At 47.3% G+C, this 16,820-nt stretch overlaps 1 protein-coding gene across 7 annotated transcripts in view; it reads left to right on the plus strand.

Moving 5' to 3' along the window:
• Positions 1 to 16,820, plus strand: part of WDFY4 (WDFY family member 4) — a 292,598-nt gene that overhangs the window by 87,008 nt on the left and 188,770 nt on the right. For all 7 annotated transcript variants that reach the window (XR_008291964.1, XM_053206796.1, XM_053206793.1 and 4 more), the window contains 6 exons: positions 7,423 to 7,637; positions 8,473 to 8,567; positions 9,479 to 9,716; positions 9,904 to 9,980; positions 11,039 to 11,260; positions 11,944 to 12,122. Coding sequence is in view for 6 of the 7 variants with exons in the window: in XM_053206796.1 (XP_053062771.1) it covers positions 7,423 to 7,637; positions 8,473 to 8,567; positions 9,479 to 9,716; positions 9,904 to 9,980; positions 11,039 to 11,260; positions 11,944 to 12,122 (1,026 nt within the window). In the remaining variant the exon portion in view is untranslated. The remainder of the gene's footprint in view (positions 1 to 7,422; positions 7,638 to 8,472; positions 8,568 to 9,478; positions 9,717 to 9,903; positions 9,981 to 11,038; positions 11,261 to 11,943; positions 12,123 to 16,820) is intronic.

Raw genomic sequence — 16,820 nt, forward strand, 5'->3', positions numbered from 1 at the left:
GCCATGAGCACTTAGTTTTTCTTGTAAGTTTTGAGAGGTTGGCCTAAGACAGGATGGGATTGGTACCCACTGCCCAACCCATAGAGTCGCCAGTGTCGATCGGTTTTGCCTCGAAAACCCAGAGCTAGCCAGTACTCTGCAAGCTTCAATACCTGGGGGCCTGAGAGGCAGCGATTACGGTGATAAAGTGGCCTCTGGAGCTGAACTTCTGGTTTGGATTCCTGTGCCTCCCCCATGTAATCTCAGCAAGCTATAATCTCTCTGGCCTCAGTTCCCTCATCTGTAAGATGGGGTAATAATAGCAACTAGCTCATGGCGTTTGAGAATTAAATGAGCCAGTACATGAAAGCCCTTAGAAGGGTGAGCCTTCAAATAGTGAGTGGGCAGTGACGTTAGCTCTCATCACTAGCCATGGAGCCTGCAAACATGGTAGGTGTATACTCTTGCTCTTAGAGTGAGCTGGTACAATTCACAGTGGCCTTGAAAGCCAGACACTTGGTTGGAAGGAATCCTACCACCATTAGAGGAGAAGACCACAACCAAGAAGGGTTAGTATCCTGAAAACACCTGCATCCTATAAGAAAAAGCACTTTCACAGAAAGTGTTTCTATTGATGACTCCCACAGCAACATACTAGGGTGGCACATATTTTCGTTATTCTCATTTTAAAGCTAAGGAACTGAGGCCTAGGGAAAATAAGGAGCTAGCCCAAGTTCACTCATTAGTCAGTGTCAAATCAGCATGAGAACCTAGCTGTGGGTAGATTTTGTTGCCCTGTGCCTAGAAGGTGATGGAGGCGAATGTCTGTCTGGAAGGTCAGAAACAACACGCCAGGCCTTGGGCCACAGTTTGCTTGTGAATAAATCCCTCATCTCTACAAAAGACTGGGTACTCTACAGCCTTGTTCCGGGAATCTCCTCCAGACGATCGTGGATGGTAATCTGTTAGCAACAACAAAAAATCTGCTTTAACAATATCTCTTAACAAAGTCATGTCAACACTTGACTTTGGCTAAAGCACCAGAGACACTCAGGGTAAGTTTATGCCTCCTCTTCTTGGGGGAAGGAAGCCTGCAGGGAGGGCCTGGCCATCAGCAGGAAGGGTTCTGGCTGAGGGTGGTGTTGGGCCTCCTGCAGCCCTGCATTGGGCTCCAGTGCTCACTTGATCTAGCTCTCATGCAGTGAGGGCATGTGTGTCCCAGGGGATGGCAACTCTCCACGGATGGTTCAGGTTCCAGGCTGTGCAGGCAGCCTCCTGGATGGATGTTTACATGCTGGTTTCCCTGGCGATGTTCTCACGGCTGACCACAGACTCATCGTGGGGGAGGGCATTGGGTGCTGGGGATGAGTCAGCCCGGCTGACGACTGGCTGTGATTGCCAGCCTTTCCCTGAAAGGCCATGTCTACTTTCACCCCTTGTTTTTTGCACATGCTGTTGCCTCTCCCAGAAAGACCATTTTCCCTGCTAGCTCGGCTCTGTCTTCATTGTCTTTCAACGCTTAGCTGGCACATCATCTTTTCTGACCACTCTTAGCCCTCTGGGTTAGGTGCACCTCCTGTTTTCTAGAACACCTTGAGCCCTTGTGCTTGCACTAACTGGGAAGCTATTGCAGTTGATGCAGAGACAGGTGCTAAGGCAACAAGGGTGAAGGGTCATTATCTCAGGCAGTAGTTCACAGTGTGGTGGAGACTGGGAGTGGTAGAAAGTGATCTATCTATCATCTGTCTACTGAGAGAGCCATCAGAGCATAGCATTTGTTTATTTATTATTTATTTATTTTAAAAATTTAAATTTATTTTTGAGAGAGAGAGAGAGAGACAAGAGTGAGTGGGCAAGGGGCAGAGAAAGGGGGGAGACACAGAATCTGCAGCAGGCTCCAGGCTCCGAGCTGCCAGCACAGAGCCCCATGCGGGGACTCGAACCCACAGACTGCGAGATCATGACCCGAGCTGAAGTTGTACACTTAACTGACTGAGGCAGCCAGGCACCCCAGAGTGTAGTAATAGGATTGAGGTATGGACAGTGCTATTTGGGAAAATCTGAAAAGATTTCTTAGATGTGAGAACGTGTGAATTGTCTCTTGAATGATAACTAGGAACTCGGCGAAGGGATAGGGGTACAAAGGGCATTCCCAGCTTCGGGCATCAGTCGAAACTGGTGTGCACATTTGGCAAAGGGAGAGACTATACTAGGCCTGGAGACGGGGTGTACCAAAGGGGAGGATGCAGTAAAGTTGGAGAGAGACAAATCCCTTATAAATAGAAGATCCTGGGCTTCTGTTACCAGGTGGCATTAGCCATCACATGCATGTAATTTATGAAAGAAATAGAAGGCTTGGAGCAGGCACCCGTATGCATTTAGGTCTTGGTTGCATATCTGTTCAAGTGGATCAATGAAAGTGCCTTCAGACATGGTTTCTACTGATTTTGGTGCTACTTGGACTTCTTACACATAAGCCAGGACCACAGACTCCCACACTTATAAGGCCATGTGGACACCACAAATGAATCTATCAGGCTGTGGCGAAAGGGAAAGTTTATACCCATATATAGAAAGAACTAATTCTAAGTAAGCAAAGATAACAGCTTGTCAAATGAAACCCATCTGTGGGCCCTACTTACCTGTGATATCTCTGAAGAGCTGAGGTCACTTAAATTAGATCATGTCTTTTCCAAAATCATCAAAGAACATTTCAACCAAATTGGAATAAGCAACCAATCCCAATTTGAGTAGTTCAGTAGAACTCCCTGTTCTTTCAAGTGTCCGGGGGAAGCACGTGTGGTCATCTGATGGCTTTTACATCTACGTCAGGATACACCATGGACTGATGTGCCCAAAGCCTTGGAGGAACCCACCCCACCAGGACCCAGCCCTCCTTGGGCTCTGGGACCTTATTAATCTGGACCAGGAGAGAAAGTGAGGGAGAGAGAGAGATGAAGAAGAGTGAACATCCACAGCTAGACAAGGGTAGACTTGAAGGCTTGACTGTTAAGTGGATAAAGTAAAACACTCCTAAAGGCTGTCCCACAAATTGCTCTGTGATAATTTACCTTGGGGGTCCAGCCTGCCGGCCAGCCTGGTGACCCTGCGCAGCCACCATGGAGTCCTAATTGAACCACCACCCCCTAGCCTCCATTGGAAATAATATGCGTTAGGAAAATCAATCCATTTGGAGGGGGAGAAACCAGACTGGCTTCCTGCTACTGCTCATATTTTCACTAAAACCCCATTTTTACTGGAACCAACATTGAAAAAACCAGCACATTTTATTCAAAACGAGGCAATATTGTTATTGACAGAGCTGCAGTGATAATGAGGACGATCAATTTTCCCTCCTCCATTATGGGGTATTGAGCAATTTTGGAGTAAACTTGTGGCATCATTAGACAAGATCAGCATTTCTCCCTTTCGAAAACTTCCGTGTCTTTCCTCCTTTCCTTCTTTCTTTTTTTCTTTCTTTCTTTCTTCTCTCTTTCTTTTCTTTCTTTCTTTCTTCTCTCTTTCTTTCTTTCTTTCTTTCTTTCTTTCTTTCTTTCTTTCTGCTTTTCCTTTTTTTGCGTATTTAGATTTTAAGTAGCTTTTCTCTGGTGGATAAAGAAGAAAAAAAGCAAACAACAACAACAAAAGAAAGCCAAAAGTCCCTGAAGCAATAAGTGAAGTGCTGGTAATAAAACCGGAGATTGTAGACATTTATTTTTAATTCTTATTAATAATACACTGCGAGGTATTTTTACATCTTGCTTCATACGGACTGTCTCCCCAATTTTCACCCCAAATTAAAAGACTACAGATTCCAAATAATCCAGATTCTGGGAGAAGGAAACTTCAAGGCAAGGGGGGGTGGAGGCTCCCTTTTGGTTCCGAGAGGAACAGAGAAGAGGAAAGGCCGAGGTGCACACCCTGTGGGATGCAGGGAGAGACACTGAAAATTGCAGAGGAAAGGTCTGGGGAAGGGAGTTAAGGAGGTTGGGCAGATTTCCACGAGGAGGAGCTCCTTAAAGTGAAAGTGATGGAATTATTTAGCGCAAATGAGTTTTGGCATTTCTCCCTTCTGTCTCTGGTCCCTTTTGGGCTACACATTGCCTCTCCCAGTTTACGCCGGCTGTGTTAATACTGCAGTGACAGGGAAGGGGTCGTCTCAGTCCATTCAGGCTGCTATAAGAAAATACCATAGACGGGGTGGCTTATAAACAACAAGAATTTATTTCTCTCATAGTTCTGGAGCTGGAAGTCCAAAAGCACGGCGCTGGCAGATTCAGCGTCTGGTGGGGGCCCACTTCCTCATGGATGGCCCTGTTCTTACTGTGTCCTTATACGGCATAAGGGAAAAGAAGGCTCTCCTGGGTCCCTTTTATAAAAGCATTAATCCCATTCATGAGGGCTCCACCCTCGTGACCTAATCACTTCCCAAAGGCCCCACCTCCAAATACATCACATTGGAAATTAGGGCTCAGCATATGGATTCTGGGGACACAGGCATCCAGTCCATTACAGACACCATCTTCCCGCAATGATATCTTCCTTTGGCATCAGTGATGTTGGCAACAGGATGACACTTCATTTCAGAGTGACAAAATCTTGCCTGGGAGCAATCCCCCTGAAAAAACATTCTAATGTAGTTTAAATTTTAAACTAAAATGAAAATGGCCTAAAATTTTAAGTTGGAAGTATTACTGAAGATAGGGTAAAGACAGAAATTTCACTAAATGCCATCAGTCTGTGGCAGGAGCTCTAGCGATGTGCTCCTGGGAGGAAGAGAGGAAGGTAGAGGGTGAGCTGTGTGACCCCTTCATTTTTTTTTTTTTTAATCTAAGAACTGATGATAAACAGTGTAAATATGTGTCCCAAATACAGTTTAATCCTTGAAACATATATGCTACTAAGCGGTGTCTGAGGCCTGTGGAAGAGTGCCATCTTATTAATTTCAGTCCCTTAGTGATACAAACATAATCTTGATCACTGTGGGCAGGGTGGTCCCAAATCACTGCACATGTGAGGAGGAGATGGTAAGTGAGGTGATCCTGAGCATGGGGTCTGGGATCAAAGCCAGGCCCTGCCTTACCATGCAGCCTGGACAATGAACTTCTCTGGGCTCAGTTTCCTCATCTGTAAAATGGGGAGAGTAATAGTACCTCCATCATAGGGTTGTTCACGGGGATTATATAATCTATACATGTCAAAATGCTTAGACTAGAGCCTGGCACATCCTGGACACCCAGGAAATATACTCATCTCAGAGCAAAATGTGGCCCCCACAGTAGATGCCAGGCTCAGATTCCCTTCTAGATCCAAGAGCTCCGCGAAATGCACGAGGGGCTGCAGGGAACCGCTCCCACCCAGCCACTGTAAATCCTCTGCTACAGCTCCTTTTCTTACTGTACTCAGATTGTCCCCCTCACCCGTCTTGCCTGTAGCCTGTGATTCCCTTGAGAGCGGGGACAGTGTTTTGTTAATCTTGAAATTTAGCCAGAGCCTGACGTTGAAGAAGCCATTAATACTTGTTTGAAGCAGAGGGGGAAGAAGGGCAAGCGGCGAAGGACTCCAAGAAAGCTTTCATGGTTGGGGGAGTGGATGTTCATATCAGATGGTCTGTGACTTGATGGGAGGAGAAGCCAGTCATCGTTAGAAAGAGATTATTCAAATTAGTGCCTTTGTGGTTACTCCTGGCTTTACACTGGTGGACTAACCTAGACATGATCTGTGTTGTCAGAGATCCCCTTTCTTGAGACCCCTTTCTTGAAACTCGGCCAAGGGTGTGCAATATATAAAGCATGCTAGGGCCTCAGGTAGGGTTCCTCAGAAGTGGAGCCCAAGGCAGGGGCACAGGTACATCAGATCCATCAAGGGAGGGATTCAAGGAAAGGGGAGTGAAGGAAGCAGGATGATACAGGGGAAGAAGCTGAATGAGGATTAGCTGAAGTCCAGCATCAGCCTGAGCACACAGGGCGGGGCTTTCAGGCATGAACTGCACCACCGAGGCAGAAGCCATGACCTCACGGCTGTAGTCTGGCATGTGTGTGTGTGCACGCATGTGCACGTGGTATGTGGATGTGTGTGTGTTTGCATGCATGCGTGTGAGCGTGTGCACATATGCATGTACACATATATATGGCTCCGTGGGCATGTATATACATGTGCATGCATGCACACACACACGCATGGATGCTCCTGTGTGTCCACGTGTGCATACACTTTTGAGTATATATGCATGAGTGAACATATATGGGGGGGCACATTGCCCCTGGACAGGGCAGCTCCCAGTTGGGGAAGAGCAGCCCTCTAGAGAAGGCATGGCTATGATGGGTACACTCATCTGGAAAAGGAGGTCTGGGGGAGGCTCCCATAGCATCCACTGCAGGAAAATTCCATTACGTTCTAACTGGTATCCCTCTCACTTCAGACAATATCGTATACAACAGTAAAAGAGAGTGTGGGCAGCCCTGAGAGTTTTTGTAGAGGAATTTCTCCCTCTCCACCCCTACCCCAGACTGTCTGCATCACTACAGAGGGCTGGGAATTTCAGGCGTATATTTTTTGACGAAGAAAAGAAAGGAAGATTGAGGAAGCCATGTATTTGGCTCAAATATTCACTGAGCTGACCCTATGCGCTCTCTTCTGCGGGCCTCAGGGACATAAAGATATTGAAGGGACTGGAAAAGTAGTAAGGGTAAGATAAGAGCACCACTATCCGTGTCTGAGAGATGGACGAAGGACAGTGGGAAGGCACATGGGGGCAGGGGGTAGTGACAATCAGGGGCTGAGGGCCGGCGTCGGGGAGCAGTTCACAGGAGCGGTGACTTGAGCTGGCGTGGGCGCTGAGCGTGGCCTGGTCCGGCCACAGCCAGTCTGCGTGGGCACTGCCTGTGGGCCTGCCTCCCCGGGGCACTGCACTTTCTGTGCCGGGGGTACAACCTCAAACACAGGGCTGCTTTGTGAGCGAAGGCTGTGGGGGCATGGGACCCTTCAGAGGCTCAGCCACTGCCCAGGACTGCAAACCTGTCTGACCCCGATCTTCCTACCTTTCGAAAGGAGCCATGTGTCTGGACTTTTATGTGAAATTTCTGGTTGTTTAAACGTTAGCAATTAATTCAGAAACTGCTTAAACATCGCGCGGGGCAGACACCGCGTCTCTGGGGCAGATGCGGCCTCTTGCTGGCCGGCTCGCAGTCTCCGTTTTAAGCCTCTATGTCTTTGGCAGCTGACCTTAGTGGCCCCCATCCTCCCACAGACCAGCCTCTGGGGTTCCCATTGCACGAGAAGTGGGCACATCTGAGAACCCCTGATATAGAGTACAGTTAGAACAGGCTGTGTGGGTGCAGGCGTCTGGCCCCACACCAGTTTGGGGCCTGGTTGGGGGCCCATCAAAGTTGCCCACAAAATGTCCTGACCTCCAGGGCTCACTGTTTGCTTTTGCTCTCTTAGCTTTCCCAGGAGATCCAGTGCTCCGTGGCCAGTCATATCCAGTCCCTGGTGAAATCGGAGAAGAACCGTCAGGTCATGTGTGAGGCGGGGATGCTTAGGACCCTCGTGGCCTCCTGCCGCAGGGCCCTGACCACCAGCACCAGCCCCTTGCACTCAGGCCTCATCAGGATTTTTGAAAAACTTGCCTCCCAAGCCATCGAACCAGACGTGTTAAGGTACCATGTGCCGCTCATTAAACACTGCTGAGCTGCTGGCAGCTGTGCTCAGGCCCAGTGGACAGTAAGAGTACATGGGACAGGTGTCCCCATGCCCCCTCCTGCACCCCCTCTGTGCAGGGTGTGGCCCTTCCCAGTATTGGACAGCGCGAGTCCAGGAGGAACCCCGGGTGCATGCAGGTAGTGCAGAGACCCACAAAGCAGACATAGCTCCTCCCGTGGAGCTGTGGTCTTCGGAGAGAGGGGACCCTTCAGAGGGTCCTGCAGACAACACAGAATCGCATGGTGGGGGATGCTCAGTGGATAATGCCAAAGCTACGGGAACTGAGAGGGGCGGGGGCTGTGAGGGCTTCACTGCTCAAGGGGTGAGGCTGTAGGAGCCAGGCTGGTGTGACAAGCAGTGACCGAGACTCTCGACAGAGAGAGGGACAGAAGCGGTGCTCCCTTGTATCCTATGGGAGCCTTCCTGCCGGCAGCCCGTCCATGAAGCCACCTGGTGCCTGGAAAGCTGAGCAGGAGGGAGAGGCACAGAGCAGACAAACGGAGCAGACACAAAACGGAGTAGGACAAATTCCTTCTTCTCTCTTCCAAATCTGGTTTGAGGCTGCTAGCTGGTCAAAGACACCTAAAGGCACCAGCTCTGTGGTCTGGGTGCCAGGCCAGTCTCCCTCTGTTTCTGCATGGCTTAAAGAAACGCTTTCCAAACAGAGAGAAGGAAAGTAGAGGAGGGCATCAGGGAGCACTGAGATTTGGGAAAGTGCTCGGATGAAGCTGGAGAACACTTCTGTTCATAAGAGGTCTTCATTTTGTTTCTCTTGCATGTTCTGATGCTTAGACAGTTTCTAGGTCTTGGAGTTCCCCCACCTCCGTCAGCTGCAGCGAAAATCCTCCATTCATCTTGTGTCCACGGAGGGGACTCTGGAGGCTCAGGTGAGGACGGAAGAAAGAACAGGAACAGGTTAATGGGAATTAAAAAGAATATGCATTCCTTAGAAGGGAGCCTTCACAACAGGTGGGAAGCAGACAGATTTAAAAAATGGTATTGCCTGCTGCTCAGTGGAGCAAATGAGGAAAAGCAGGATTGGTGGTCCCTGGAGAAAGGCCAGATCTGGAAGGAAAAGGATGACCCCCATCCTCATATAAGACAGGTGATGCTGAGCGTGCCCTTGGCCCCTTTGGTCCCAGATCATGGAAAGAGCGATAGGGTTTCCTTCATGATACAGTGCATGCTAGAATACCCAGAGCTGCACCTGGATGGAGGTGCCAGTGATGGTTTTTTGCACAGCTCACAGCTCAGGGGACAGTTGGGCGGTCAAGAGGCCAAAGCATTGGGTGGGTCCCCTAGTATCAGTCCTGGTACCTGGGAGGCTGCTGACTCCGGGGACCGGCTTAAAGAATAGAAAGCTATGGGCAGGTTGAGTGTGGATCACATAATTGAAGAACATGGATGGAGATTCAGCTGGTCCTGGCAATCAGGGGAGGGGAGCAGAGCTTTCAAAGAGACAGGCTGCTGTGAGCGGGGAGTTCAGGGAGCCAGGACAAAGTGTCAGTGAGCGACGGCCAGTGGGGCAAGCCAATGATGGCAACAGAAAATGGTGCGCTGGAAAGCTGGGGGTTTGTGGGGAATGATGGAATTAAGGGAAAAGAAGTTTCGAGGAGGGACGTAGTGTTGCTGCAGTTCAGGGTTACTAAGTCAGTAGAGAGCTGCTTCACAGGGGTCAGGAAGTGCTGTGACACTGTGGAGCCCTCCTTCAGGGCTGTGGCAGAAGCATCGAGGCTGTTGTCAGAAGAGCAGATATGCTTGAACAGGGACATGTCTCTTCTCTTGCATGTTGCCTTAGGGTCCCAGGCTGCAGAAGCAGGGACTGCTGAGGGTCCTGTAGGAGCTGCTCCGGGGGCCGGCCCTTGCTCAGCAGTCACACAGGCCCTCAGATCCTCGAGGACGTCCCAGGGCTCAACCACTGCCCTTCAGACTTCACTCAGCCTCATCTCCATGACCTCCCCACGCAACCTGCAGCCTCAGAAGGCGGCTCTGGCTCCATCGTTTGTGGAATTTGACATGTCCGTGGAAGGCTATGGGTACAACATGTTTCCTTATGCTTGGAATGCACTTTATTAATTTCCCAGGGCCCTTGTAACAGCATCAGCTGCTTTCTGTCCTCATGGTGTAAGAGGGAGTGAGGTCCCTGCAGAGGGACAGAGGGGAAATGTCATGGCCAGAAGTTGGTTTGTGGTTCAATGATCTGAGATACTTTTCTGTTTCCAGCTGTTTGTTTATTCCGACTGTGTCTACAGTTATGGGAACCAGCACAGAGTATCTGGTCTCTGGAGGGATTGGGACAGGTAGGTGTTTCTCAGGGGGTTTAGCTTGCTGAGCCGTCCTCACCCTACCCCAGAATAAGTGCTTAGAGAGCCTTGATTTCAGATTCCGCTTGGCATTTCAAGAAAGTGTGAGTCTTTGTTGTTTCTGTATATTTGTAGAGGAGTCATCCTTCCGGTTTGTCATGCCTGTTTTAGGGCGGGAGGATCCTGTTTATTATGTGTCCCAAGGGCCCGTCCGATGCCTCTGCATAGAGTGGGGACTCAGTGAACACTGATGGGCTCATTCGGTGATTTCATGTCTGAGTCTGCGTTGGATTCATTTTGTCAGCGATTGACAAAAGTCGAAACAAACACCTTACCCCGCCTTAGGACTCTTTCTAGAGAAGAATATAAGTTCTATGTCGATGGCCATCTGATCGACCTGGGCCCTAGCAGGCTTTGTGCACTGCTGTGCTCGGCTAAAAACTGCCTGGGAAGGACAGGGCAAGAACCCGGTGCCGCCCGAGCTAAGCACCCTCAGTTAGAAGAACCTGGGTTTCTCTGGAACGGTGGGCGCTGAGGAGCCATTGCATTCACAGCCCAACATGGGGCACCAAGTCTGATTCTGCTTATTCATGGAGGACAGTGGGCCTGCTCTGCACTGTAACCCTGTTACAGGGCAGGAGGGTGTGGGTTTGCCTACAGTGGAGGCTTCCCCATACAAGGTTCAGCTGAGTAAGGCTGGTGTCCCCTGCCTCTCACAGCACACTGCCCAGCTTTAGATCAGCTGACCAGTGGGCCAATGATGACCGATCTCAGGGTTATGCACCCCGTCCCTTGGCAAGGTGGCATGGAATAATAGGTGGGACAGAATTGGAGGGAGGCTTTGGGGATCTACACTCAAGTCCTGGTGGGAATATGCGAGTATGAAAAAGAGGACAAGCTTCTGCGGCGTGGGGTCGACATAAAGTGGGCATGAGTCAGGTGAGGCACAGAGCTGGACACAGTAGGGCTACCTCTGGGCCGATTTAGAGCCACAGTGAGTCTAGACAAGATTCCAAGGCAAAGAAGTTCTAAGGGCATGCTTGTTCTGTCTCCAGGTGCTGCCAGATCGTTCCCTCCACTTGGTGGCCTGACCTTCTCCTGCTGGTTCCTGATCAGCAGGCACAGCACAGTCACTGAGGGCCACCCTCTGCGCTTCCTAACCTTGGTGCGTCACCTGGCCAGGACTGAGCAACCCTTCATCTGCTTCTCTGTCAGCCTGTGCCCGGACGACCTCTCCTTAGTTGTGTCTACAGAAGAGAAAGAATTTCAGTCCCTGGGTAAGGCGTTGGGAGCTGTTTTCACCTACATTTGGGGAGAATGGGGCTAATTCAGCAGCTTTTGGCACAAGAGCCCAGGAGCCCAACCCTCCTTTGGTGGCTGGTGGCTGGTCCAGGCTCTGCCATTTAGAGCTCAGCCTGGCTGTCTAAGCTCATCCCTCTGTGATGGCCAGAAATGGCCTGTTCTTCTTGTGTTCCCCAAGAGTGTCACTGTTTCATAGGGAGACACCCCAGGGGTGCCTTGGCATCATGGGCACAGAGCACAACTGCTTACTCCCTCCTCCTTCTTAGGACTGTAGGGCAAGTGTGCATGGCTACAGAGGCGGTCTAGTGCGGGGTAGACCCCAAAATCTGACTCCTGGACTTGAATACTACTTGCTCCATGACCCTGGGCAACTTACCTAACCCGTCTGTGCCTCAGGCTGGTGAATGAGAGTCATGATAGCACCTGCCTCCAAGGGTTGTTGTGAAAAACAAAACAAAACAATAACCCCAAAAAACCTGAAGTGACATTTCTAACAGTTCTTAAACCCATGTCTGGCACAAGGCAAGACCTCAAGCAACGGTGGCTGCTGTCGTCATTATTTTATGAGGGGGTCGAGGCCTCCACACGAGGCCCTGTTCTCCTGGGTTGTTGCAGCATGGCGCCGCATGCCGGGTGTGGTGTTTGTGGTCTCTTGCAGACATCATGGAACCCGAGGATGATCCTGAGCCTTCTGCTGGACGCCAGCTTCGGGTCAGGTGTGGCCAGCTGCTGGCTTGTGGTCAGTGGCACCACCTGGCTGTGGTTGTCACCAAGGAAATGAAAAGGAATTGTACCGTTTCCACCTATCTGGATGGACAGATCGTTGGCTCAGCCAAGGTGAGCTAGTTGCCCCGAGCTCCACTTGCCCCACAATGCTTTCCTGGCTGCACCACTCTGGAGCGGCCTCAGGTCAGTTGGTCCTTTTCATTTGGCGAGGGGAGGGGGCGGGGTCAGTATCTAGTGAAACTCACCTTTGGCTCCAGTACACTTGGCTGAGCTCATGCATAAGAAAAACCCAAAGAAACAATAGAACAAAAATCCTTCAGAAAATGGAATGAAAGCTACACAACCAGATCAGAAGGTGAAACGTGGACATCAGAATAGTCATAAGAGAATATAAATTCCCAGAGTGAATGAGGCTTTTCACAGTTTAAGTTACGGATTCCCTAGGAAAGTCTGCGTGGGGGTCTCAGGTTCTACTTTTCCAAGAAGCTTGGTGGTGAATCTAACACAACTGTCCTTCCACCATACTTGGGAGTCAGGCGCTAGAGCTTGAAAGACACCAATACCTCTTGCCAGATTTACAGCAAGGATGATGAGGAAGAGATGATTCCCTGCACAAAGAAGGCAATGGAATGTGAACACAGCTGGGGGAAGTATCTCGTCACTGCCATTTAGAGTCACCTGAAGTCCTGAGGCATAAGGCAGAGGAAGCTGGGAGAGGAGGGACATGGCAGGTGTGCTCCAGGACCCACTGTCGGAGATCCCCAAAGAAGTCAGGGAGAGAAGCTCCCAGAAGACAACAAAAGGCAAATGCAGCCAGAGTGGCACCCAGGTTCCAGAGAGAGCATCTCAACCTAGGCTGCATTCTTGAATCACCTGGAGAGTATTTTTAAAGTTCTGTTGTTCAGGTTGCTCCTAAGATGAATCATAACAGAATCTCTGGGTGCAGGGTAATTTGGCGATGTTTTCAGAGCCTCTCAGATGATTCTAACATTTAGCCAGAATGGATGACCTTAGATGAATAGGTTTCTCATTTCGGTAGTTTGGCATTTGAGGCTCGATAATTCTTTGTTGTAGGGACCCATTCTATGTATAGTATGATACTTACCAGCATCTGTGGCCTCCCTAGATGCCATCGCATCCCTCTCTCCCCATTTGTGGCCGCCAAAACTGTCTCCAGACATTTCCAAATGCCCCCAAATCACCCCATGTTGAGAATCATTAAGGTAGAACAACCTAAATTCAGTACATCACCTAAAGATGAATTCAATGCTGTCGTCAGGTACAATTGTCTTATCAAATAAAGGCAGTGGTAACCAGAAAGATTCAGCAGGAATATAACAAAAATAGGTTTTTCAAAACAAGAAGCTAACTCTTTTCTCCAATCATTGACAATACCGGCCTTTCTTTCCTTCCTTCCTTCCTCCCCTTCCTTCCTCCCTCACTCCATTCCTCCCTCCCTGCCTCCCTCCCTCCTTCCTTTCCTTCTTTCCTTCATTCTTTCCCTTATTAAATCTTTTTGAGCACGTATTCTGTGTTAGGAACTGTTTTAGATACCAGGAATTGTCCATGACCACCAATCAGTACCTTCGGGAGTGTGCATATAGTACAAAACAGAAGTTAGATTCATTAAGCTTGATGTAGCAAGACACTCTACTCCCTGGGGTAACAGGGACTTGGAAGGAGCTATATGATTTGCGCTTATTTGAGGTGATTTTGGGGAGGGTTCAAAGAAGTGGAGGTTGGTCTGTTCTCAACCGGGTGCCGTCAGAAAGAGGGAGTTTGATGTCCGTGCATGTTCAGAACTTGTATCCAGGAAGTAGGAATAATGGAGCAGGTTAGAGTTGTTCTTGGAGAGAAAGCTAACTCGTGTTAGCCAGGATGGGAAGGGTGGTTACTTTTGTGGTTGCACAGTGTCTTTGTTATTATCTGTTTAGGCATGATTATAGAGGAGGCTTCCCCCCGCCCCAACCTTTTTTTTTTTTTTTTTTTTTTTGCAAAACATGTTGGTATTCTGCCTTGTTTTACAGAATAGGTTGGTATTCTGTGAAATAGTTCATGTACTTTGAGGCTAAAGGCAAGTCCTATTGGTGTTTGCTTGCACCTAGCACAGGGGCAGGCACATGGTAAGCCTGCAATAAATACTTGATGAATTGCATTGCATTTAAGGCCACAAGGAGGAACACGGACTGGATTGATAGTGTAGTTGAGTGACCTGGTACATGGATGAACATCTGGCCTCAAGGGACCACCTAAACCGAAGCCAGTCAGGAGGGAGGTTGGCAGTAGTGTGATGTCATGGGGATATGCCAAAAATACGTGGAGAATGACCAAGGGTTGAGTCAGACAGAGTTGACTTTCCAAGATGATCTCAACAAGTTGGTTCAGGATCAGCAAATGAAATTTAACTGGGGTACACATGAAGGCCTGTGTTTAGATGCAGACATATGCTGGATAAGAATAAGATGGGAGAGCTTAGTTTGGGGATGACCCAGCTTAAGGATTGTTCTCTAATGTTAGAGATTTTATATTAATTTCTAAGTTCAGCTAGGTTAAATTTGGAAATGTGGGGAGTATTTCAATAGCCTGAACGAGCAAAATGACGTGGGAGCAATTTAAGACATCTTATGTTTATAAATCAATCCGAATGGTGCTGTGAGTAAATGCGCTATGAATTTGGCAAAAATGCAAGCTGGATTGCAGGAGGGGGGCAGAGCTTCAGGTGGGAGAGACAGAAGTTCCTATCTGAAAGGAGGGAAGAGAGGACAGCACAGTGGACTTCACTTTAGGCAAGGCTGGTGGCTGAAAACCTGGTTTGTTTTTGTTTGAAAATCTCATTTAATTGATAGGGAGTAAAAGAATATTTCTGAAATTGTGTGACCTTTCCTTTGAAAAATATGTATTTACATACATATGCATAGATGTGGTGACTTTATAGTCATTATAAAAAATAATATAAACACATTTTGAAATAACTAAAAAATAGAGCAAAGATGAAATATTGCCTGCATTCCTTCTATCTTACCATAGTTTGTAATTTCTTTCAGTTTTTTCCCTTTAAAAAAGTAGTTGCAACTTTATTGTGTGGAAAATTTTGTATATTACTTAGCTAGTTTTAACCATTAGTTAAGTCTACCAACATAAGCTTTGAAATGATCATTTTAGGAGTTCCTGGGGGCTTGGCCGGTTAAGCAGCTAACTTTGACTCAGATCATGATCTCACTGTTTGTGAGTTTGAGCCCCGTGTCAGTCGGGCTCTGTGCTGACAGCTCAAAGCCTGGAGGCTGCTTTAGATCTTTGTCTCCCTCTCTTTTTGCCCCTTCGAACTCGCGTTCTGTCTCTTTCTCTCTCAAAAATAAATACTAAAAGACGAAAAAAAATTTAAAAATGAGAAATTATCATTTTAAAATTTGTGATACTCTGTTAACTATTTTTCTTTTCTTTTATTGAAATTTTTTTGAGATAATTGTAGACTAAAATGTTGTTGAAATCCTGTGCACTTTTACCTAGTTTTCCCCTAATGGTGGCATTTACAAAACTCTAGAACAATTTCATAACCCAATTTTGCTATTGATACAATCTGCTACTTTATTCAAATTTCCCAGTTTTATTTATACTTGTATATATGCATATGTGTTCCACACAGTTTTATCACATGTGTAGGTTTTTGCATCCATGACTCGTGCCAAGATTCAGAATGTTTACATCACCACAATGCTCCCTTGTGTTGCCCATTTATAAAAATTATAGCCACTCCCATTCACCCACACCTCTCTCCCCTATCCCTGTCCCTGACCTTGGAAAACAATAATCTAAAATGTTGTCATTTCAAGGATATTATTTTTATGAAACTGTACAGTGTATGATCTTTCAAGGTTGGATTTTTCAATCCACATAATTCTCTGGAAATTCATCCAGATTGTTGCTGTGCACCAATAATTAATTCCTTTTTATTGCTGAGTAGTTTTTCATGACCTGGATATATAACCATTCACTGATTGAAGGACATCTGGGCCGTTTCCAGTTTGGGGATATTACAAATAATGATGCTATGAACATTTTTTCCTTTTTTTGTTTTTTATCTTTGTTTGTTTGTTTGTTTTGCTATGAAGATTTGTATACAGGTTCTTGTGTGAACTTAAGTCCATATTTCTCTGGGATAAATGCCTAAGAGTTCAGTTGCTGGGTCATAGGTAATTGTGTGTTTACTTTTTATAAGAAATGGCCAAATGATTTTCCCAGAGTGACTGTACCATTTTACATTTCCCACCAGCAATGGATTAACAATCTGGTTTCTCTGTATTTGCAGTGGTCACTGGTTTTCAGATTAGCCGCTCTGATAGGTGCATAGTGATGTTGTGTTTTTAATTTGCACTCCTTTCATGGCTAATGAGATTAAAAATCTTCTCAAGCACTTATTTGCCATTTATGTAACCTCTTAAGTGATGTCTGCCCATGTTCTGTGTCCATTTTCTAATTGGATTGTTTTTTTCCTCTGGGGTTTTAGAGGTTTTTGATATATTCTAGATACTAGTCCTTCGATGTATGATTTGCAAAGAATTTCTCCTAGTCTGTAGCTTGTCTTCCATCTTCTTTCCCATAGGAGTTTGCAGAACAAAAGTTTTTATTTTGATGAAGGATTCATCAAATTTTCCTCTTATGACTGCAAAGTTTAGGTTGAAGTTCACTTCTTTGCCTATGGATGCCCAGTTATTCCAGCACCATTGGTTGAAGAGGCTGTCCTTCTTCCATTAAATTGCTTTTGAAACTTCATCAAAAATCAGTTGGGCACATTTGTCTGGGTGTATTTCC

Source organism: Acinonyx jubatus, chromosome D2, assembly GCF_027475565.1.
Source record: "Acinonyx jubatus isolate Ajub_Pintada_27869175 chromosome D2, VMU_Ajub_asm_v1.0, whole genome shotgun sequence".
In the NCBI taxonomy this organism is placed as follows: Eukaryota; Metazoa; Chordata; class Mammalia; order Carnivora; family Felidae; genus Acinonyx; species Acinonyx jubatus.